At 52.1% G+C, this 23,635-nt stretch overlaps 2 protein-coding genes across 16 annotated transcripts in view; one reads left to right on the top strand and one right to left on the bottom strand.

The window, feature by feature from the left end:
* PAPLN (papilin, proteoglycan like sulfated glycoprotein) overlaps positions 1-14,914 on the top strand; it is a 33,345-nt gene extending 18,431 nt beyond the window's left edge. For 2 of the 3 annotated variants that reach the window (XM_060004248.1, XM_060004246.1), the window contains 13 exons: positions 1,272-1,352; positions 1,520-1,775; positions 2,758-2,884; positions 3,182-3,335; positions 4,343-4,820; positions 5,591-5,728; positions 5,864-5,988; positions 6,270-6,423; positions 7,056-7,193; positions 7,886-8,013; positions 8,120-8,228; positions 10,545-10,711; positions 13,082-14,914. In XM_060004248.1, the coding sequence (XP_059860231.1) occupies positions 1,272-1,352; positions 1,520-1,775; positions 2,758-2,884; positions 3,182-3,335; positions 4,343-4,820; positions 5,591-5,728; positions 5,864-5,988; positions 6,270-6,423; positions 7,056-7,193; positions 7,886-8,013; positions 8,120-8,228; positions 10,545-10,711; positions 13,082-13,224 (2,198 nt within the window). In that variant the 3' untranslated portion in view covers positions 13,225-14,914. Of the gene's footprint in view, positions 1-1,271; positions 1,353-1,519; positions 1,776-2,757; positions 2,885-3,181; positions 3,340-4,342; positions 4,821-5,590; positions 5,729-5,863; positions 5,989-6,269; positions 6,424-7,055; positions 7,194-7,885; positions 8,014-8,119; positions 8,229-10,544; positions 10,712-13,081 lie in introns of all 3 variants that reach the window. The other variant, XM_060004247.1, reaches the window with a different exon arrangement.
* Positions 14,915-15,543: 629 nt separating this feature from the next.
* Positions 15,544-23,635, bottom strand: part of NUMB (NUMB endocytic adaptor protein) — a 174,007-nt gene continuing 165,915 nt past the window's right edge. For 8 of the 13 annotated variants that reach the window (XM_060004253.1, XM_069540422.1, XM_069540420.1 and 5 more), the window contains 4 exons: positions 23,242-23,535; positions 21,144-21,293; positions 18,753-18,899; positions 15,544-17,599 (listed from right to left, as the gene is read on the bottom strand). In XM_060004253.1, the coding sequence (XP_059860236.1) occupies positions 16,884-17,599; positions 18,753-18,899; positions 21,144-21,293; positions 23,242-23,535 (1,307 nt within the window). In that variant the 3' untranslated portion in view covers positions 15,544-16,883. The remainder of the gene's footprint in view (positions 17,600-18,752; positions 18,900-21,143; positions 21,294-23,241; positions 23,536-23,635) is intronic. The other 5 variants (XM_069540421.1, XM_069540423.1, XM_069540424.1 and 2 more) reach the window with 3 other exon arrangements.

Here is a 23,635-nt window from a genome sequence, read left to right as displayed (position 1 = left end):
CTTCTCTTGTTGCGGAGCACGGGCTCTAGGCGCACAGGCTCAGTAGTTGTGGTGCACGGGCTTAGTTGCTCTGCGGCATGTGGGATCTTCCTGGACCGGAGCTCGAACCCGTGTCCCCTGCATTGGCAGGCGGATTCTTAACCACTGTGCCACCAGGGAAGTCCAAGTAGACAGTGTGCTCTTATTTGTTGTGTTCACAATGTTGTACAACGACCAACTCTCTAGGTTCAAAAATTTTCATCACCCCATATAAACACCCTGTACCCATCAAGTAATCACTCCCCATTAACCCTAGTCCCCTTCCCTGGTCACCTGACCTGCTCTCTGTCTCTATGGATTTGCCAATTCTAGATAATATCAGATAAAAGGAAGAGCAGATCTTTTGCATCTGGCTTCTTTCACTTAGCGGAATGTTTTTGAGGTTCATCCAAGCTGTGGCATATATCAGCACTTCATTCCTTGTTACGGCTAAATCGCATTCAGTTACATGGATGTGCCCGATTTGTTTATCCATGTGTCTGTTGATGGATATTTGGGTTGTTTTTACCCTTTGGCCATAATGAATAATGCTGCTATGAACATATTCATGTAGGAGTTTCTGTGTGGGTGTGTATATTCAGTTCCCTTGGGTATATATTTAGAAGTGGAATTGCTGGGCTCTATGGTAACTCCGTTTAACTTTTTGAGGAACTGCCGGGCTGTTTCCACAGTGTTGCACCATTTTACATTCCCACCAACAGTGCATGGGTTTCCAGTTTGTCCGCATCCTCGCCGACACTTGTTATTTCAGTCTTTTCTGATTAGAGTCATCCTAGTGCATACGAAGTGGTGTCTCCTTATGGCTCTGATTTGCGTTTCCTTAATGACTGATGAGTAGAGCATCTTTTCATGTGCTTGTTGGCCATCTGTGTGTCTTCTTTGGAGGAGCATATGTTCAAGTTCCTTGCCCATTTTAAAACTGGATTGTTTATCTTTTCATTAGTCCAATTAAAAATGTTTGTGTATCATTTTTTGCTTTATGTCATTGGGATCAAACATAAACGCTAATTTTACATGTGGCTTTTCCTTTTGCCCAACACGTAACATGAGCATTTTCTATGCAATCAAAGACTCTCTTGAAACCTGGGAAGGGTGTTTATAAAAACACAAGTCTGCTCCTTTTTCCTTCTACTGTCCTGGGTTCCCCAGGTCCTGCCTGAGTAGTGGGGTGGGAGCAGATGTTGGTGGGGGTGGCCTTCCCTCTGCACCCTGACTGCCCCGGCTCCCTGCAGAAGTCCCCAGCATGCAGGACATGCACACCAGCCCCAGGGACCCGTGGATGTCTCTGGGCCCACAGGAGGCCCCCACCTCAGGTGAGAAGCTCAGTGGAAGCCCCCAGCCCCGGGCCCTTGAGATGGAGGTTGAGGGTGGCGGCAGGTGGTTTGGGGGGATGGGGAGAGGTGGGTCTGATGCGGACACAGATGGAGGGTGAGGAGCCAGGTGGAGACATCACATGACCTCTGCTTCCTCTTCTCTCTAGATTTCAGAGACCAGTGGTGGGCACCCCAGGAGCAACCCTCAGCTCGGGGTAACCCCAGAGGCGACCAGAGCCCACACCTGCCAGCCCCGGGCCCAGCCCCATCTCTGCGGCATTCCTCACACCGGCAGCCCCTGCGGTCTGGCTTGGGGCCCCGTGACTGCAGACACAGCCCCCATGGGTGCTGCCCCGATGGCCACACTGCGTCTCTTGGGCCGCAGTGGCAAGGCTGCCCGGGGGCCTCATGTCAGCAGAGCAGGTGGGTGCCTCTTCCTTCTCCCCAGGTCGAAGAGGGAAGGTGTGTGTTCAGGGGGTGTGTCTGATGCACGGGCAGTGTCTCTGCTCGGAGAGGGCGTGGGGTGGCTTAGCAGAGCTCCAGGCTGAGCTGCCCTGGTAGCGCAAAACCGAGGGCTTGGGTTCCTCTCGCTGAGCTCCTTAATGTGCTGGCTGTGGGCAAAACCCCCTGCTTTCTCTGCAGAAGTCAGCCTGTTGAGATGTAGCCTGAGGCTCTGGGAAGGCAAGTGGGCTATGATTCTAGCTCTCTGATCCAAACCAGGCCCCCAGTCCCTCAGAGGCTGTGGTGCTAAGGGCTGAGATTCGCGCCCAGCAGCCTGGGGGTGGTTCTCAGCTCAGCCGCTTACTGGTTGCGTGCTGGGTGACTTGGGGCAAGTTATTAACCTCTTTGATCTTGGCTTCCTCTGCTGAGAATTGGGAACAATGACAGCCACTGACTGGGGTTCCTGTGAGGCTGAAACGAATCACATGGTGCCTGGCACATAGAAGGTGCTTTGATATGTTCCTTCTTTCAACTTCCTTCCCAGCTCCTGGTTGGTGGAGGTGAACTAAGTGGTGGGCTCCTCTGACACCCTCTTCTGCCCCATCGCCCAACCACTGACATTTTGTAAAAACTCCCTGGGAACCTGGTGTCTGGGCAGGTTCAGGTGCATTTCCCCCTCCTCGGCTTTGTGGTGGGCTGTGTGAGTTGAAGATCTCTCAATTACTAAGGGTTCAGCCCTGCGTATTGTTTTCCTGTCGCCCTCACTGGGAGCCTCTAAGCGGCCAGTGGACATGGCAGAGAGTGGGGTTCACAAACCCGTCTCCCACGCGGATCTTCACCCGGTCAGGCCCTGGCTCAGGGAGCTTCAGAGCCCGGATCCTGGGATGCAGGAAGCTCAGGGTCCCTGGTAGGGGTGGGGGTCAGGGCTGGGTGGTGAGGGGAGGGCTGTGTGATGTCTGTCTAGGTTCGGGTGCTGTCCTGACGGGGTGTCTGTGGCCGAGGGGCCCCATCAGGCTGGCTGTGCGAGCTCTTATGGACGCAGCAACACCGGGAGCAGGCCACAGTCGAGAGAGGTGGCTTCCACGGTAAGTGTCTGGTCACGTGAGGGGCAGGAGTCCAGCCCCAGAGCCTGCTCAGAGCCACTGCGACCCAGGCTGTGCAGCTTTAGCCTTGCAGAAAGGAGGCCCCTGAAGCCGGCTGGACTGGACCATCCTCTGGAGGGCATAGGGCTTCAGCGACAGGCCTGGGCTGGAGCTGGGGGGTTCAGCCAACATTCTCCTGGCCTCTGATCTGCCCCCAGGGCTGGGGTTATGCTCCGTGTGTTCACTGTTCTGTCCCTCTTCGTGCCATCCTCTACCTGGCAGCCTAGAGTTCCCGCCAAGAGCCAGACTTATTTCCAACTTCCCAACCTTGGGCTTCCTCCCCAGGCCCAGCAGAATGAGCCCAGTGAGTGCCGGGTCTCCCAGTTCGGCTGTTGCTACGACAACATGGCCTCTGCGGTGGGCCCTCTTGGGGAAGGCTGTGTGGGCCAGCCCAGCTACAGTGAGTGGATGCCCCTTCCTGTCCTTCCTGGTGGGTAGGCTCTGGTCCCACTGTGCTCGCCACCCCACCCAGAGCCGAGAACCTTCCTACTGCCTTGGTTATTGCTCTTTTCTTCCACAAATACTTACTGATCACCTACTAGGTGCCGGGCCAGAGAACAGTGCAAGATTATTATCGTGTCCAACAGTTTGCACTTGTCGCCGCCTGGTTGCTTGAGGGAGTTGGGGAGAGTTGTCAGTGGGGATTCCACAGAGAAGGAAGGCTGTGCTGCCCCCGGGGCTCAGCCCCCTCCAGAGACAGGGAGGTCAGGGCTGGGATGGATGGGGTGTCCCCACCCTGCCTGGGATGAGTCCTGGAAGGAGGGCTGTGAGGCGGGTGCATGGGTGCAGTGCCAGGGACCATCACAGGGACGTTGGAAGCCAGGTGGGCTGGTGGGCTGAGTCTGCAGGGGGCTGGGCACCTGGATGGGCTTTAAGCAGGGGCCAGCGTGGTCACATCTGAATGCGGAGAGGGAGCAGGCTGTGCCTGGGAGGAGGGTGATTGTTATGGGCAGGCTGGGGGCTGGAGAAGATTCAGAGCTGGTGAAGGGCCCTGGGAACAAGGGTGGGCCCCTCACTGGGCATCTTCACAGGCCTTTGGGGGCTCAGGGCTGGGTCCTCATTGTGAGCTAAGCACAGCAAGGTTTGGCCCTGGGGTTGCTCTGTGTGCGCCCTTGGGGCCTGGGTCAGGTGGGGAAGAGCACGAGGGAGCCTGTCTGGGGAGCTCATGGCCCTGACCTTTGGACGGCTCTAGTTCTGGGGGTGGAGGTGGACGGGGATGATTGTGGAGGCTGCTGGGTTCCCAGCCCAGGGCAGGTCTGGGCAGTGAACAGACTGTCCCCAGGGCTGGTCAGGGGCCCAGTGTAGATGTGCTCCGTACCCTGGGAAGGGCCTCACTCCTACGTCCTGGGCAGCGTTTGCAGCTTCGTTACTGGGTCTCGGTGACCTGTGTCCTCCCTGCCCCCTCAGTGTACCCTGTGCGGTGCCTACTGCCCAGTGCCCATGGCTCCTGCACGGACTGGGCCGCCCGCTGGTACTTCATCGCCTCCGTGGGCCAGTGTAACCGTTTCTGGTATGGTGGCTGCCATGGCAACGCCAATAACTTTGCCTCAGAGGAGGAGTGTGTGAGCAGCTGCCGGGGACCCCAACATGGGCCCCGCCGACACGACCCCGGGGCCTCTGGCCAAAGCACCCATAGAGACAGTGGCGGCAGCGGTCCTGGGGACCAGCAGGAGGCCAGCCGGCACGGGGCGGGGCCTGTTGTCCAGAGAAAGCCCTTGCCTTCCGGTGGCCTCTGGAGGCAAGATCAAGAGCCTGGGCCGGGGGCCGTGGACCACAGACAGGCCTTTGGAGAAGGGCCGCAGGGCCAGGAGCTTGGGCCCAGTGCCGCTGGACTGGGCGGAGACGCAGGACCACCAGTGCCACCTTCCCACAGCTCCTCCTACAGGTGAGGCCCACCTTCCCCAGGTGGGATGGGGGATTAGGGACCCAGGCCCAAGGGCTGAGCCTTTTGGAGCTAAAACCCTGAGGTCAGCTGGGCCCCCCTCCATCCCTAACCTGGAATCTTCCAAACAGCCCAGACTGGAGGGCCTTGCTACCATCATTCTACAGATGGGGAAGCTCAGGCTTTGGAGATATGAGACTTGCTTAGGGTCAGGCAATCGGTGGATGGTGGTGCCTAGACTCTCCAGCAGATCTTGCCGGTATAGCCCAGGGCCTGTCTAGTTGAGGCCTAGGTTATAAGCTTCATGACCTTTGGCAAGTCATCCAAATTCTCGAAGCCTCAGTTTCTTGCCCTGTAAAGTGGTGATGTGATCTCATAGGTTTAATGTGGGTCTCATTTGTTGTTAGTCTTGTGACTGTCATATTAATGAGATTTGGGAAGATTAAAAACAAAATAAATAAAACTTTGAATTCCAAAGGGATCAGGCATGTGTTTAGCTCCCCATGGGAACCTCGTGTTGCTTCTCTCCCAGCCTCTCCATTCCCTGGGCTCTGTGCCTATTCTGTGCTCTGGCAGGAACAGGTTGAGGTAGCAATGCCTGGGGATATTGGGGGGGGGAGGGCGGATTCCTGAGTCCTCGGGCTTCTGGAGCTTGGCTTCCCCTGGGACCCTCTGGCCCCACCGGTGCCCAGGACGGGATGGGCACCAAGCTTTCTGTGTGGTGAAGTCCCTGGTCCCGGCACTCATGAAGACCCTCCCTCCCACCTTTCCAGGATCACCCTGGCAGGCTCAGAGCTCTCCCTGGTACAGGTGGCCTTGGGGCAGCTGGTGCGGCTCTTCTGCCCAGATGACAGCTCCCTGGACCCCCACGCCAGGTGGCAGAAAGACGGGCGGCCTATCTCCTCTGCCAGGTGTGTGTGCAGCCTGCACAGCCCCTCTGATCTCCTGGGACGGGCGGGTGAGTGTGGGGCGACGGCGCCTCTTATAGGAGCCAGGCTCATCGTTGCCTCAGGAGCCCAGAGCTCAAGCGCCTTCTCTTTATTCAGGCACCAGCTGCAGCCCGATGGCTCCCTGGTCATCAGCCCCCTGCGGGCAGAGGACACTGGCACCTACAGCTGTGGCAGCACCAGGCCAGACCGTGGCTCTCAGAAGATCCAGCTTCGCATCACAGGTCTCTGTCCCCACCCCCCCGCAGTGGGTCTCATGGGCCCCGGGGTGGGGTACCGGCCGGGAGGGCCTGGGCCGGGGGGCCTCGACACTGGAGGACTAGTGTTTCCTTGGGCCAAGGCCTCCTGGTGGCAGGGACCACATGCTCCAGCTGGGCTGGGGCAGATGTGTTGCCCCTCGTGGCCCTCATTTCTCCATTGGTTCCCCGCGGGCCCCATGGCCCACCCTTCCTTCCACCCCCTTCTTCCCACAGCTCACCCCTTGCTTCTCCTTGCCTCATGACAGGGGGTGACGTGGCCGTGATTCCTGAGGCTGAACCAAGGCACTTCCCTCAGGCCAGGGACCCAGCCCAGGGCCACAGTCCTCGGGACCCCAGCCTAGGGGGCGGTTCTGGGGGCCGGGGGGCCGTCTCCTCCTCGCACCCATGGCCCACGAGCAGGTAACAGTGTGCAGTGCTGTCTCGCTCTTGGTCTGCCCCACTGAGGCCGGGGTTAGGGGAGGTCTTGGGGAGAGCAGGGGGAGGGTGGGTGGTCCCAGGCCAGCGTGTGCTGTGAGCGGGCTTGCTGGTGCCTGCTCAGGGCTCTGTGAGGGGAGGGCTGGGGAAGCATGGCTCCCGGAGCTCAGCTTCTGGAGGAGGAAGGGGACCCCGCCCACCACCCTCAGTCGTGGGGAACGGAGCCAGGGCCTGGCCCAGGCCTCAGGAGCCGAGGGAGGGGAGGACACCGGCAGCTAGAGGGCCTGAGAAGGCCTTGAAGAAGGGCAGTTTACGGAGGGGACGCAGAGAGCTGGGGGTGCCCAAGTCAAGGACCTGGAGGCAGACGCGCAGGTCGGTCGGGCGGGGGACAGTTGGAGGTTCTGGGTGGGGAGGTGAGATAAGCCACAGGTGTCTTTTAGACCTGGTCCAAGATGTCCCAACCGGAACAAAGGGGTGATGTTGGGAAGCGGAATCTGGCTGGAGAGGGGGAAGGGGCCCACGAGGCTGTGCGGAGGTCCCGTCCCCTGACGTGGGTGGGAGTGGGGGAGAGGCAGCTGCAAGGACCCCCTCACGGCCGTGGGGTGCTTGCTCTGCAGGCTGCGTCTGGACCGGCACCAGCCTGGGGTGGTGGACGCCCATCCAGGCCAGCAGATCCGGCTGACCTGTCGTGCTGAGGGCTTCCCACCCACAAGCGTCGAGTGGCAGAGAGATGGGCAGCCCCTCTCTTCTCCCAGGTTCGTTCAGCTCCTTTCCCCTCCCGCCTGGCCGGCCTCCAGCCACACCCCCACTGGGGGAGGGAGCTGCAGGTGCCCCCCTGGTCCTGAGGAGGACCCCAGGGCCCCTTGAGGGTTGGAGCTGTGGCGTCGGGCTCCTCGGGCAGACCGCATTTGGGTCTCTGGGCCTTTCTGGACTGTGGTTAGCGGACAGAAGTAAGGGCCTGCTAACAGAGGTGACAGCTGAGCGAGGAAACAGAGGCGGACACACTTCTGGCCGTAATCCCAAGGGCTCACGTTTACTGGGCCCGTTCGGAGGTGAGGCTTTTCTCCTCCTGTGACCTGCAGAGGAGACCAAATAGGTGGGTGCTAGTTCATCCCCATTTGACATGCACAAGCTGAACACCACACAGCTCCTAGTGGTAGAACCAGAACCGAGCCTAGTAAACAAGTGTAGCAAAAACTAGAAACCCAAACCAGAATTATTTTGTATCAGAAAACTTGACTTGTTTATTCAGGCTCTAAAGTCAGGCATCTTTAAGGAGAGTGCCAGCAGCTGGAGGGCCTGAGGGCTGGAGGCCTACTGGCCCTTGGTCAGATCCCAGTGACAGCAGGGGCTGCTCAGCCTCTCACCAGGGGAGGGAAGATCCTGCCCCTCCTGCCCCCTGCCGGGCACCTTGGGGTGGGGACACCTGATTGTGCTTGGCCCCCAGACACCAGCTGCAGTCCGACGGCTCCCTGGTCATCAGCCGCGTGGCTGTGGAAGATGGAGGCTTCTATACCTGTGTTGCAGTCAACGGGCAGGACCGAGACCAGCGCTGGGTCCAGCTCAGAGTTCTGGGTAAGGCGGCAGTCCCGGGCAGGAGGGTGAGTGTGGCCGGTGGCCTCTGAGGTCAGGTGGGCCAGGATGGGCGTGGTGGCTGACAGTGCCCCCTCCTTGGGCCCAGGGGAGCTGACAATCACAGGGCTGCCCTCTACGGTGATGGTGCCAGAAGGTGACACGGCCAGGCTGCTGTGTGCGGTGGCGGGCGAAAGCGTGAACATCAGATGGTCCAGGTAAGGCTCTGCTCCAGGCAGGCCTGGCCCTCGGGCCCTCGTACCTGAGGTGGTACAGCCCAGACAGAGGGGGTGCACCTTCCTGCGGGATGCTGCGGTCACCACTGCCCCCTCCCCTTATTCTTCCACTCCTGCCTCCCGGCCTGGTGTCAGGGAAGGGGCCACAGCGCCCTCATACCGACGCCCGGAAGCCCCCTGGGACTGCTCTTTTCTGTTGGTCGGGCTACCCCGGGTTTCTCAACCTCGGCACTATTGAGATTTTGGGCTGACACGTTCGTCTGTTGGGGTGCACTGGAGGACATCTAGCAGCATCCAAGCCATCTACCTGCCAGATGCCAGTGGCACTCCCTCCCAAGTCATGGCAATAAAAAGTCTCCAGATGTTGCCAAATGTCTCCTGGGTGACAGAATCTCCACTGGCGTTGAGAAACCCTGGGCTGCACACAGCTTTGAGGACTTCAGTGGTCTTTCACCCCAAATCTGTTGGTCTTTTATTCATTCAGCGTTTTTTTGCCCACTTCCTCCTTGCAGTATGTCAGGACTAGGCTAGGCTCTGGGGATCCTGGGGTAATCTGAGTCCCCCAAAAACTCCCAGGCAGGAGATGGCCCAGTGTCCCCCAGGCTCCAGAGGTTTGCCTTAAGTGCGTCTGTGTACAGTGGGGTGAGGCTGTCTCCTGTCTGGGAGAATGGATGAAGGGAAGGATGTTCTTGGTCAAGCCTCAAGGGTGAGTATTGGAGCGATGATGCCAGGATGGGAATGGGCCTGCACACTGGCAGGAACGGTGAGGGGCACGGAGGTCAGCTGCCTCTCTGTGGCCTTGATGCCAGGGAAGGTGGTGGGAGCCTCTGCAGGCTTCTCAGCTGGTGCCCTCAGCCGGCCCTGCCCTGATCAGCTGTGGCTGTGATTATCCTATCAGGCCTGGAGCTTCCCAGCAGCAAACATGCTCAGGACACCCCTCTTCAAAACAAACAAACATAAACACACCCTCCTCTGACCCAGTGTTTCCCTGCAGTGGGGTCCTATATTGCGTCCCCTTCATGCACGGCTGTTCACATTATCTTGGTCTGCTCACCTCCCTGCTGGCAGCTCAGCCCTTGCCCCGGGGCCTCTCCTCCACCCCCGCACCCCCATGCCAGGGACACTGCCCTGACCGAGGTCACCAGTACCTCCCTGTTCCTCAGTCCTTGAACAGACTCAGTCCCACATGACCTGCAGTCTCCTTCCTGCTTCTCCGGCCGCAGCTTCTGTTTTACTGGCCCACTCATCACATCCCTCTCTCTGAGAGGCTCTTGTACCTTGAGGTCTGTCCTTGGTCCTCGGTCCTCGGCTTTTCTCTAACTTCACCTTGGGTAGCCCTGTAGACATGAAGTTTCCAGGACCATCACTGCTGAGACACTACCTGGGTCCAGACCTCAAACCTGATGGCTCCTGGTGTCTCAGAGCACCCGAAATGCGAAATGGGGGAAAATAACCTCACCATTCACTCCTCATCCTGCCCTGGGTCTCCCCACGGTGGAGGTGCACCACCACTGCCCAGTAACCAAGCTACCTTGGTAGCTTGGAACCTGCTACCCTTGATCTCTTCTTCTCCCCCACCTCTGACCCTCACCCAGGTCCCTTTGCTTTACTGTCTGTCTCGTCAACCTGTGTGCACACCTGCGGCAGCCACTCACCTGGCCTCTGCCCTCGGGCTCGTCCCTGCCCCACGCTGCGGTTGGTGATCCTTTCCAAGCACACGTGGCGTTGTCAGTCCTGCTCAGCTCACACCCCTCGCTTACCCCCAGGATCCGGTCCGGACTCCTGACAGGAGCCGTGCGCACTTCCTCCCACGCCCACTCTCCTCGCTGCGGCCATGGCCTTCCTTCAAACCCCCGGGTCCGCGTGTCCTCCTGTCAGCCAGCCGCTCCTCCTCACCCTCAGGTCAGGCCTCGGCCAGCTGTCCTCCTTAGGGAAGGCTCCCCTACCACCTGCACCCCGCCCCACCTCGCTGGAGGCAGGATGCTCGTGTCCTTCATCCCGCTGCTTAGAGGACCTCTGTGGACGAAGAGGGAGAGAGACTCCTGTGGGGATAAGGGGCAGATCTGCAGTCACTTAGATCAGCTGGTGTGAGTCCACCTCACTTCCAAGGTATTTTGCTTTGGCGTTGCTGGTCTATCATCTTGGTACCAGACCCATCCCTTCCTTAAGGTGAGGGGCTGCAAAGAGGGAGTCGTTGGCTCTGGAGTGGCCTTGGATCACCACCTCCCCCTGGCCCCGCGAGGGCTGGCACAGCTTCCCAGGGCCTGGACAGCTCTCCCAGTGTCCTCTCCCCCCTAGGAATGGGCTGCCGGTGCGGGCCGATGGCCACCGTGTCCACCAGTCCCCGGATGGCACGCTGCTGATCCACAACCTGCAGGCCAGGGACGAGGGCTCCTACACATGCAGTGCCTACCGTGGAAGCCAGGCGGTCAGCCGCAGCACCGAGGTGAAGGTGGTCCCGCCGGGTAAGGAAGGCCTACCCCAGGCATCTGCTTGTCCTTGAGAGCTGGCTGCTTGCTGCAGAATGCGGAGGGGGCAGGCTCTGCAGTCCAGGGGACTCAACTCCAAGTCCTGCCTCACCTTGCCAGTTCCTGGTAGTGTGACTTGGAGCAGGCCAGTTATCATGGGGCTTGAAACAGCCTGGGAGAGAACTGCCAGGGCCTTTCCGTGCTGGTCAGCCTGGATGGTCAGGCCTGGCTACCTCCTGTCTGTGGGGCTGAGGCTGGAATTGGCCAGGCTAAAGGTTGAAGTCTGGTAGAAATGTTGCTTAGTGAGCGGGACTGACAGTGGGCTTCCAGTCTGAGCTCCTTCAGACAGCAACTGGGCCGCACACGTCCCAGGGCCCAGCGCAGTGTCTGCATCACCAGGTGCTCAGAGACTCAGTGATGGAGTACGTGCCTGCGTGAAGGCGTTGCCTTGGCCAAAGCACCGTCCTGTAGGGGCCACTTTTCACCTCTGTCCTGCCCAGCAAATAGATCCTTGTCTGTGTATTTACCAAACTTACGAGACTTGAGACAGGGCCAGAAGGCAGATTTATGAGAGAAGGAGAGCTGTTAGGAGGATCCAGATGGGCATGTTTGTGATTAGCTATAGACATGTCTACCTGGGAAGCTAAATTGTAATTAGAAATTTGGTTGATGCTGAAGTTTGGTGGGGCTCCTGATGTGGTGTGACGTGACTGCCTTCCTGGATAGGACACTATGGCCTCAGTCCAGCTGCCTTTCTCCCGCCGCGTTAGATGAGCGTTGCTAATCTTACTTTTTTTGTGTGTGGGCGGTGGGGGGGACCTTTCTTGATGAGAAGCTATCTCTCTCCCTCCTTTAACAGTGTTCGTTCCATCGATTAGGCTGCATGTTATCTGCTGTCACTCATGTAAGCTTTTTGTAGCATTTCACTGCTTGAGGCTGTCTCACTGTGCCCTATTCGTGGTTTGGTGGCATGTTGGAACTGCAGTGTTCGAATCAGGGTGGGGGGCCTTGAGCTAGTCACACTCTGGTGTAAGGGACATACTTCTACTGTGAAGACCTCTCAAGCTTTTTGCCTAAAAGTTTAGGGTGAGAAACAGAAAATATCGTAGGGTTAAAACAGAGCGGGGGACGGTCACTCACACTACTCTAAGTGAGTGGGAATGCTATGGGGCAAAACAGCTACATGCGCACATTCTAGCCATGGTTACTATGTGCCCCAGGTGCTATTATTATCTCCACTTCAGATAAGAAAACTGAGAAACAGAGAGCTTAAGTAATATTAATTTGCCCAGAGACCCCCGGCTAGAAGTGGCAGAGCCATGATGGCGCCCAGGCAACCAGCGTGCTTCACCAGCAAACCCAGCACCTCCTCACCTCTGGCCGTGATGGGTCCAAGGGCTGCAATGGCTGAGATAAAGTTGATACCGAAGTTATGATTTTTAAGAATAGGCATAGGTGGCTTGCTCTTTATGTAAACGTAAGTAGTTCATACTCTTGTATTATCGGTATTACTTTATACAGCCGTCCACTTGTTAGGTATGGTCTTTCAGTTGTATTTTAGGAGGGAGCAGGGGAGAGGGCATGGAGTAGGCCATCCCCAGCCCCGTGAGATGACTTCAGGGAGGTGCTGCTCAGGCCTAAGCCAAGCTGAGTCATAAGAGCCCCTTCCAGAAAGAAAAGGCCACTTCAGTGCTAAGATGAAGCAGGAGGATGAAACTCTCACAGGGATTTATAAGATACTGAAGCTTCCAGTAAATTCAGAGGGGGAGGCAACCAGCACTTTGTGCTCGATGTAGTCTCAGTGCCACAGTTCACAGCCTGTCCTCCTGTCACCTTGCCTAATACTCTTTGCTGTCTCCGGGGGAAGTGGAAAAATTGGAAAGATGGGGAACTAAGTGACTAAGCTGGGGCTATTGAAGGCACAAGACTTTTGAGGTAGGAGGAAACCAGTAGTGAAAGAGAACACAGCCTTTGCCGACTCAATTGTGCTTAGGGCTGACCCTGCTCTCTCTTCTGCCCCATCCACAGGCTGCAACAGTGTCGTCCAGCTCTTGGGGTCTCAATGGTCAGGGCAGGGGGTTAACTTCCAGAGATGTTTAATCGTCCAGGCAGTCAATATTTGGGAGTCTGTGATGGGCTGTGCACTGGGCGGAAGCTGCAAAAGAATGGGAGGACAACTGCATGCTGAAGTGAGGCCAGTGACAATGGAAACTGAGAGCCCTCCCATAGCTGTACATACAGGAGTCACAAGGTTACAGTGTGACAGCACTTTCCTTTCAGGGAAACGAAATGAAATGAAATAGTAGGGGAGAGTTCTCAGCCTACACAGAGCTTTCTTACCACCCCCTCTCCCCCGCTGTCTTGCAGCACTGGCCACCGTGCCGAGGGACCCTGGCAGGGAGTGCATCGACCAGCCGGAGCTGGCCAACTGTGATTTGATCCTGCAGGCCCGGCTCTGCGGCAATGAGTACTACTCCAGCTTCTGCTGTGCCAGCTGTTCCCGGGTCTAGCCTCCTGCTCAGCCCATCTGGCAGCAGGGATACAACTCACAGGGCTGGGAGAAGGGGAGACAGGCTCTCAGTCTCCCCTGTCTGGCTGGCAAAGGGAGTTCTCCTCCGGAGACACTGGCCTCTTCAAAGCTGCTCCGGCAGTTGAGCACCAGCGGCAGCCTCCTTCTGTAGTCCCAGCAGTGTTTGCTTCTCTGACGTACCACAAGCGCCTGCTGAGTTGTCAAGAAGAAGCATCTATTTGGATAAGGACATCCTTCACTTTACAACTTCCCTCTAAAATTTGTTACACAGGATCAGTTCACTGTGTTTTAAAGAAAGCCACCAGGGTTCTCACTTCATTTAAAGCTGTGTGGGGAGGTGTGTAATGATCTCAAAGTTAATACCTATCTTCTACGGGAACACTAACTCCTGTTGTGTCAGGGAAGCATACTTTGATAGAACTAGGTCTCATCTGGGGTCCAAACAGCGGTTCATTGCTCTAGCCTCTCTCGCCCTTCTAGGTAGTATAGCAACCAGCTTCAAATCCCATCTGTGCATATGGTCATTAATAGCATGATGTTTGTGAAAACTGTCGACGAAGTGGAATATAAATGAAAGGCCCAGTATAGGGATTTGGGATGAAACAGCAGCCACTGCATCATTATCTGAGTATGAAAGAACTAGAAAAGCGCCTTCCTTTCATCAAGAGGCTGGATGGAGCCTTCCTCCCGAGGCAGACATGCAAAGCCAAGCCGTGAGGATCGTCTCACACCTGCAGGGAGCAGGTGAGCCTGTTCGGTGCAGTGACCACCAAGGAGCCTCTCCTCCTCAAGCCAGTATGTCTGATGCAAAATACTTGCTGCCAGATAAAAAGCAGACTGTTGGGCTTCCCTGGTGGAGCAGTGGTTAAGGATCCGCCTGCCAATGCAGGGGACGCAGGTCTGAGCCCTGGTCCAGGAAGATCCCACATGCTGCAGAGCAACTAAGCCCGCGAGCCACAACTACTGAAGCCCGTGTGCCTAGAGCCCGTGCTCCGCGACAAGAGAAGCCACCGCAATGAGAAGCCCATGCACCGCAACAGAGAGTAGCCCCTGCTCGCTGCAACTAGAGAAAGCCTGTGTTGCAGCAACAAAGATCCAACTCAGCCAAAAATAAATAAGTAAATAAAACAAAAACACTATTATAAAAAACAGCACCAGCAGGATGGGGGGGGAACCAATGGAGTGGAGGGCAATGTAATACAGGGAAGTGGTTTCAGAAATGGTTTGAGTTGGAAGAGGTCATTCTTCCTCTCTTGGAGCCTCTTAATTCCTTGCTGCTAAATCAAGAGGCCTGGTTTCAGTGAGTTTCCGAGTTTCTTTCCACTTTAACCTTCTACACATCCTCCAGAGGACTGGCTGGGCCTAGTAACAGAGGTTATTCTGGGACACAAGAAAGACAGGCATTACAGGGAAAGGTGACTTTTTTATTACCAACACACTGGCTGGAAAAGACAAACAGCTGCATCATGGGTGAGTGATACTTCTTCTTGGTCTACCTCTCATTCAACAAAAGAAATGTGGTGGCACAGGTCTTTTTTTCATTTTTAAAAAAATATTGAGGTGCATCCCTTTCCCTAACCATGGCTGGTTTTGCTGTAGAAATTGGAAAATAAGGGCTACCTTCTTGGACTCCCCCGTTCTTTAGTTAAACTAGTATTTGGCAAATTTGTGACACACTTCAGAAGGTAAGTTTGAGGTAGGTTAGTTCTTGGAACTAGTCACAGAGTAGTGGGGTAAGGTTAGAGGTGAGAGTAAAACTCAACCTAGACCGGTGGTTCTCAACCTTCTTCCATACTGGGAGCTTTTTAAAAAACTGAACCTGGGGTTCTACTCTCCAGAGATTTTGATTTAATTGGCCAGGCATGAGGATTTTAAAATCTCCCAGATGATTCTAATACGTATTCAAAGTTGGAAATCACTGCTCCAGCCCAACTTCTCAGAATGTGAATCTCGTCACAATGCAGATCCTGACTAGGTCTGGGGTCGGCTGAGGTTCTGTATCTCTAACCAGCTGCCAGGTTGAAGTCTGCACTTTGAGCAAGAAGAATCTGACATCAGAGATGCGCTTAGGAACAACCAAAGCCTAAAGTGTGGATACAAATATGAATTTTAAGAATATACTAATCCCGGTGAAAGATTTTCTAGCCATCAACCTAGAAATCTGTGGCGGCAGTAGAATGGAGAGATGACAAGACCAAAAAGAACCAAAACTCACTTGCTAATAAAGGGGAAAGAATAGCCCTTCATGGCCAAAAGCTTCTACCACGAACATTTATTTCTGTTAAAGCAGATTATAAATTCTCATCAGTACAAATATATATAACTTACATTTGATTGTAAGGCCGACGTTCAAAAGTAAAAATGAGATGGGATCTCACGTTGTTACCAGAGGTCAAGTGGCTGCAACTGGCAAATGGGATGTTCTGCTCACTGGGAGGGAGAGGGATGGACACACACACCCCCACATGCACACGCACAAGCAGTGCTAATAAAACTAGAACCTCCATCCCCACAAAACTCGTGGGAACAAAACTTACTTAAAGCAAAACCCACCAAGACCTACATGACAAACCAACACAGTAACCTGTGTTCCTGTCTATGGATATGATTATGTCATTGTCACCTTAGTGTTAAAACAAAGTAAAGGATTAACATAAGGAAACTGCAGCAATATATAGAAGAAAATACATATTCTCTATTTAGACTGATTCCATTAAAATAATGACATTAGAATTTCTTTATAGGTTTAAAACCAGGACAATACTGCTCACTATTTAAAACTACAACCTAGTTGACTATATTGGTCATAAGCATGATTGTTGTTGCAATGTGCTACTTACAGTAAATGATACCAAGTAAGCTAGGGATCCCGTCTGCAACTTCCAACCCTTCCTCTTTTTACTTCAATAGGCATAATGATAAATCAATCTTATGTACAATTTCTTACAGCTAACCCTTTACCTTTGGCAAGATTACTTACAACTCATACAACTTTTTAATAGTGAGAACTATTTAAAATATTCTAAATGCATAAAAATAAAGATTTTGGCTTTTTGATATATATTTATAATATTTATTCTTACTCAAAATGGAAGCTCAACTTTACCCCTAAAATATAGCTCTGCTGGGCGGCTCCTGATGTGCCCTCCTGGGAATTCTGGCAGCACAGCCTGCCTCTTGTCCCCAGCCCAAGCACAGGCCACTTTGTTTTTGATCTTTAAGACAGGCCAGTACTGAGAGAGGAGGCAGGTGAATGGCCTGAAAAACAAAGGGAGATCGTTTTGCTTCCCGTTGTGTTTTATATTCCAGTAAATGTGCTTTGAATACAGGTTCCTGTTCAGATACTTCTGCCTCTCTGTTGCCAGAGATTTGTGAGGGCCTGAGGGAGGAAGAGGGGGGCAGAGGGTAACATTTCCTTAAATTCTTTAGTCTAACTGCAAGACAGCTCTTCTCTAGGAATGGTTTTCTCCACTTTTTTCAATCACTCCTTCAGCACTCTATGCCTGGACATGCTCCTGGGGACCTTTGGGATTAGTGAAAAGCATACTGGTTGGGAACACAAAGTCCCCTTTGCTCCTTTGACCTCCACCCTCCGCCCTTGCCTAAGTACAGACAAAATACGTAAACCATAAGGACTGCTTAAAGTTCAATTTCAAAAGTCTTCTGTAAGTCACTGGAGAAAGGGTTGGTGGGGGAGGGGTTAGTACGCTGCTTGGACTTGCTTTCTAATGCGGCCCACTGGGCTTCGAAATGATCCACTGGGCAGGTGCCTGCAGGAACCTCTGTGTGCTTGTCTCCTGAGGCCAACCTGCCATTGTCTACACCATTGAAAGCTGCAGAACCGTTGAGGTGCTGAGCAGGAGGCTTAAAGAAGGGACTGGCAGTAGCACTGCTTGTCTCGTACTGAGGGAATGTCTGCTGCTTGACCAGGTTGGGAGACTGATGGGGTTGGGCAGCCTGAGGGTGGCCTGCAGTGCCAAACACGTTGGCAACCATCTGGGAGGGAGTGATGCCCACCACAGGCACATTAGGGGCTGGATAGGTCATCCCGTTAGCCACAGGATAGGACTGGGCAGGGACAAAGGCTGGCTGCAGGGGTGGGACCACACCCACTGGCACAGGCTGAGAGGTGAGGAATGCATTTCCTTGGAAAGGTGGCGCTGGCTGGGAGATGGCACTGGGTGGAGGAGGTTGGAGAACTGGCTGCAGAGGGGCAGCTGAGGCCTGGGGCTGCTGAGCCCGGACGCACTTGGACACCTCTTCCAACCAGCGGTCAGCCTCAGAGGGAGTGCGTCTGTGACCAGCCTGGAAGAGACCTGGAGAGACAGCACCAGAAGATTGACCCCACTCGGTCCCTGGAACCAACAAGAGGAAGAGAGGAGAGAATCAGAATTATTAGGGGCTTCTTTCTTCACTGGATAATCTTGGCTATTTGAATGAGCCTAATGTAGAACAAGCCCCCCAGTGGGATATTCTGTGGTTTTGGTAGGTGGGAGGAAAGTCTCTATTACCAGGTTTTGTGGTAGGACAGGGAGAACCCATGAGACCATGTGGCTACCTCAGCCACACTGAGGAGCTGCTAGATATGGCTCAACTGCATCGAACCAAGGCTGCTGGCTGGCATCAGAACCCGTCCCCACCGTTGCTGTGGCCTGCACATACTCTAAAGGGCCTGAGGTAATTTACCTTCTGCTCTAACAGAATGAAAAGAAAATAACCAGTGACTTGGTGCCGTACTTTGTGGCCCCTTCCTGGCTTCCAGACATATGTTGTCTTCCTGGTGAACTGCCTTTAATGTTATTAAGTTTTTTTAAAATGTTCATTACAGAAAAACTAAAAAATATAGAAAAGCAAATACAAGGTGCTTTTTGCAGCCTTTTTTGTAGGCCTGCCATTGTAAGAGGCAGAGTCGTCTCTTCCTGCAGGCATGGCCATGGATCTGCATCCAGGGACAGGCTCTCTGGAGGTGGGGCCCAGGAATCTGGGTATTACGGAGCTCTATGGGTGGTTCTATGGTCCTAAGAACTATCAACCTAACCTCTTTAGTTCCTCTCTGAAGGAACCATCCTTTCTTTTCGTCTTTTTTTAACTGGAGTACTGTTGCTTTACAGTGCTGTGTCATTTTCTGCTGTACAGCAAAGTGAATCAGCCATACGTATACATATATCCCCTCTTTTTGGATTTCCTTCCCATTTAGGTCACCACAGAGCACTGAGTAGAGTTCCCTGTGCTATATGGTAGGTTCTCATTAGTTACCGACTTTATACATAGTAGTAAATATGTGTCAATCCCTATCTCCCCATTCATCCCCTTGCCCCCTTGGTATCCATATGTTTGTTCTCTATGTCTGTGACACCATCCTTTCTTAGTAGTAGTTTATTTCCAAGAGGGATCATACTTTTCCTAAAAGGACTCCTCCCTGGTTCCCACTCAGCTAAATGGCTGATTTTTGAACAAGGGTCACTTATCTGATCCCAGAATCCTCACCATCATCTCTGGTCACCTTACCCGAATGTGTGGCTGCAATTCCCTTGTTAGCAGCATCAGGGGCATAGGCCCAAGGGTTGGTTTCACGCACAGGCATTGCTACGGGTGCTAGAGCAGTATGGGCTGGCTTAGCAGCAAGCACATGGAAGGCTGAGTCAGTGCCATTAGCTACAATGGGAGCAGACAACACCAATGTAGTTAAATTCATGCAAGGTGTACAGGTGGCCCCTTGGAGCTGGGTCAGTCAGGTCAATGTGCAATACTGGTGGAACACATAAAACAGAAAAGTTGGTGTTGGGATAACCATGCCATTTGCAATGGATACACAAACCTTTTGGCAAAGAGGGAATTAGAGGATGTAATTAAAATGGGTGTACTGATAAAGCTGTATGACTCTTTTAGGAAAATACGTGTATGGAGAGAGAGGAAATGAAGACTAGAAAAACAATTTCAGATTAAGTTGAACAGAGCTGCTTTGTATTACAAGCAGGAAAAAGTCTAACTATTCTAAGATACAGCTTAGCCTTCGGCATAATGATATAGACAAAGTATTTTCTTCTCCTACCACTATTCCAAAAGATCAAATTATGCCAACAATAACAACAATGGTTAAATACAATAAGTCCTTATTATGTGCTAGGCACTATGCTAATAGTACTTTAGTGTGCATCATCTCAATTAATTCTCTCAAAACCCCCATATTACAGATGAGAAAAATCAAACTTGGTATATGTTTTCATATGCTTAATAATTTTTTAATTTGCTATAGAATTAATTTCATCTTTTTTAAAGGTTTTTTTCCCCTCAGTAATGTTTGTAATATCTCAAGGCACCTACTGTTCTTTCCTGTCTCCCTTTATTAAAATCTCCTAACCCGTGCTCCTTTACTCCAGACATCTATTCCATCACTTTCTATTCCTTAGCCTAGCTCTCTATATTTCATATGGAACAGACAAGCAGGCACCTTCTCCTGCCCTACACCAATCAGTCCCTCTTTAAGACTCAGCGACTATGCTTATGGCATTGGTATGATTTACCCAGGGCTTGCCTAAAAGACTAGCTTATCCACACACTGAGATTCCCTTAAAGGCAGGGAAAGGACTATATTCTATTCAGTTTTGTATACCCACTGCCCTGTAAATAGGCACAGAGTAAGTAGACTGTAACAGGAAGTATATTCAGAAAGACCTGGGTTTAAATCCTGGCTGTGTGATTTGGGCAATTTACTTAACCTCTGTGAGCCTCATTTTCTGTATCTGTGATGCCTACCTCAAAGGGTTGTTGTGAGGATTAAATGAGATGAAAAAATGTATGTCCTTACCATGATGTATGTGGTAGACACTGTGCTAAGTGCCCAATAAATTGTGCCTATTATTATTGGTAGTATAAATATTTGTTAGATGAAATAAAAAGCCACTTGGTGCATATGACTATTAAGGTTTTTTTTTTTTTTTTTAAAGAGACTCCCTCCTAGAGGAAAAGCATGTTGTAGCTTTTCAATAAGAGCAGGCAAAAAACGTCTCCACAGGAAAACTTTTTCTGAGCTCTCTCCCAAAAGAAATGAAGAAAGATCAACTACAGGAGCTCAAATTCTAAAAGTCTGTAATTTAAGTTATATAGACTCTTTGCTGACCTTTGAGTCAATACCAACTATTAATTCAGTATCTCTGAAAACAACCACTTTTACTAATTCTTCAATGCCACAAAGGCTAATTTTAGGATACTTGTTATGGAAAATGAAATGAACTGAAGTACCTTTTTCTTTATGGGCCTCTTGTGACAGGGTAGAGACTAGATGGGTCCAGTCTTGGTACCACTGATAATTTGGGCCAGATTGTCTTTGTTGTGAGGGTGGCTATTCAGTGTGGCAGTAAACAACACTGAAGGATGTTTACTGCCATCCCTGGCCTCTACCAGGATGTCAACAGTAAGCACCTGCTACCACATTGTGAAACCCAAAAAATGCCTCCAGATAATGGATACCGAATTTTCCCTGAGGGGTCAAAATCACCCCAGGTTGAGAACCACTGTGCTAAAGAAAGCATAAGGCTAGAACCAACTCTGATGACTGCTGTTTCTGGAGAAATGGCTGGATACTCTGACTCTTAACAGTTAAGTAGCAAATAAAGCAGTGGGTTGGGACTATAGATGCTCCTGATAGAATGGGATGAAAGACAGGTAGGTACGTGCAAAATGACAAATGCAGACATCTCAGGAAACAGGAAGGGGAACAAAGCACAAAGACACTGTCAAATAGGGAAATTTAACGATTCCGAGATAATATCAAACAGGGAAATTAGTGGGTATGACCAGGTCTTGGGAAGCTCAGAATGCCAACTTATAGTTAGTGAGCAGTGTCATAAAAGTACTAGTTTCAAAGAGAACAGGTGAGCAGGCTAAGTGGGCACCAACCTTGAAAGGCAGGAGACTGTGGTGCCACCACTGTCACTGGTTTGGTCATTGGGGCGGATGAAAAGGGATCCTCGGAGGGTGTGCTGAAGGCATTGGTGATCTGTGAGCACAGGGAGCTGATACTCTCCGCTTCCCCTTCTACCTCTGGCACTGCAAGACAAACAGAAGATGGCTCCAGACAGCAAAATGGAACGATCCTGAAACAGAACAGCATCACACAAGGTGGCATTTTATACTGAATCTTTTATTTGTGGAAGGAAAAGACTCAACTGTCAGGTGGGGATATAAAAGCAGCTTCAAAAAATTTCCTGACCACTATCCACTGGCTTTTCACATGAGAAGGTATAAAATGATAACAATTCCTGTACTAAGGTCTATCTTCCTCCCTTGCAAATCCCCAGATTTCCTTATTTCCTCTCCTGTGTGACACTGTTGAGAACTTGCTGTTCTCTTTTTGTGCCAAGACGTCCAGTCAGTAAGATCAACCTGTTTGTCTTCCAACCAGGTCCCAAGGCTGTGGTCTGAGTTAAGTTCTGCAACCTTCCAGTGACTCTTGTCAAAAAATGGGTTAAAGTCAGGTGCACCAGTGGGTGCTCAGTCCTTTTCTCTGTAATAAACTACGACAGTGTGATCACTCTCATTCTTCTCCAAAGTACCAAGTACCTGAGCTGTGATAACATGAAAAAGTGAACTGAGGTCCAGGACTCCAGAGGCTTTGTTCTTAACATTGACTCTAGGGGGCTTCCCTGGTGGCGCAGTGGTTAAGAATCTGCCTGCCAACGCAGGGGACACGGATTCGAGCCCTGGTCTGGGAAGATCCCACATGCCATGGAGCAACTAAGCCCGTGCGCCACAACTACTGAACCTGCGCTCTAGAGCCCCTGAGCCACATCTACTGAACCTGTGTACCACAACTACTGAAGCCCATGCACCTAGAGCCCGTGCTCCGCCACAAGAGAAGCCACCACAATGACAGGCCTGCGCACTTCAACAAAGAGTAGCCCCTGCTTGCCGCAACTAGAGAAAGCCCGCATGCAGCAATGAAGACCCAACACAGCCAAAAATAAACAAACAAACAAAACAAAAAAAGTGACACTGGGATACTTCTGTGTCACAGAGGAAGCTAATTGTATGTGCTGAACCTCTGTTTGCTCAACTGTGGAAAGAGAATAATCGTTTTTTTTCCCCATCTGCTCCAGAGGGAGACTGAAAATGAGGTACCTGAAGCATCTGGAGTTTCAGTTTTTACAGGAGTTGAGAGGTGAAAAGATCCTCAGTAACCATCTAGTTTAACTGTTCTTTAGGCTGAGTTTTATCCATCAAAGAACTTAACTCTCTGTACTTTTGTACCACCAGCAGTGGGAGTGCCCTATTGAGACAGAGCTTCCTCAGATTCTGTTATAGCACCAGCTCAACATGTCTCAGAGTGAAGTAAAATAGGGCCCAATAAAAGCACTGACCAGATCTGACACTTTAGCTCCGGATCTTATGATGAGGATAGAGCTACCAGGGCTGGCTCAGCTGTACACAGGCCACACAAAGGCCTGTGTGGCAGTTCTGAAAGGTAATGAATATGTGTGAGCAATCCCACTGTCTCTGATGAACAACAGATCTTAGATTTATGCAGGAGACCCGTTTAGAGTTTCCTCCCTATGGAGCCAACCAGCCACAAGGACATTGAGAACTTATCCATTTCTTCTGGTACATCTGACAGTAATGCTATTTAACTGGATGTGTTTCCAAAGCCTTTTAAATTAATTCCCTGCTGGGTCCCAAATGGCAGAATAAGAATGGAAACTTGAGACCCTTGATGTTTGGAAGCAGGTACACTTTCATCAGGACAAATCACAAACCTTGTAGCTCAGGCTGGGAATTCCCATCATGGCTCTGTTACCTATTTGTTGAAGAGAAATGAATGACTCACGTCCCTCTCCATGAATCTCCTTTTTCTTCCAATTGGAAATGATACAAGATATGTAACCACCAACCAGCCTCAGAAAGAGGGGTGGCTAGTTTGATGGGATCAGTGACTCCACTGGAAGTGATGGTAACGCTTCAGTGCCAGAGCACCCAGTGAGTTAGGTGGATGCTGCATTACCTGCATTTTTTATGGGGAAATCAGTCTTCCTCTGCATAGTGGAAGGCAACTCGTTGATGCGCAGGGATAGCTGGCGTTTAAAGGGTGACATCTTCTGGCTAAGAGCAGGAAATCCTCGGAAAGAGCCTTGGCGAGCAAGTTGTTCAATTGGTGCGTGCCGGCGTGGGATGGCGTGAGGATTGTTCATCTCCAGAGAGGCAGTAGCATCCGAAGTGGGAGAGGTGGGAGAGGATGGGGATGGGGCAGTGTTGCCAGGGGCCACTGATGAACCAACAACTGTCTTATCTGTTTCAGCTCAAGAAAGTCAAGAGAAAGAGGACCTTAGCAATGTCTTCAAATAATTTGAGCTTATATTGCTGAGGAACTCAAAAACTCTTCTAGGTCTTTTTACCCA

Source organism: Delphinus delphis, chromosome 2, assembly GCF_949987515.2.
Source record: "Delphinus delphis chromosome 2, mDelDel1.2, whole genome shotgun sequence".
In the NCBI taxonomy this organism is placed as follows: domain Eukaryota; kingdom Metazoa; phylum Chordata; class Mammalia; order Artiodactyla; family Delphinidae; genus Delphinus; species Delphinus delphis.
This window is presented reverse-complemented; position numbering and strand designations above follow the sequence as displayed.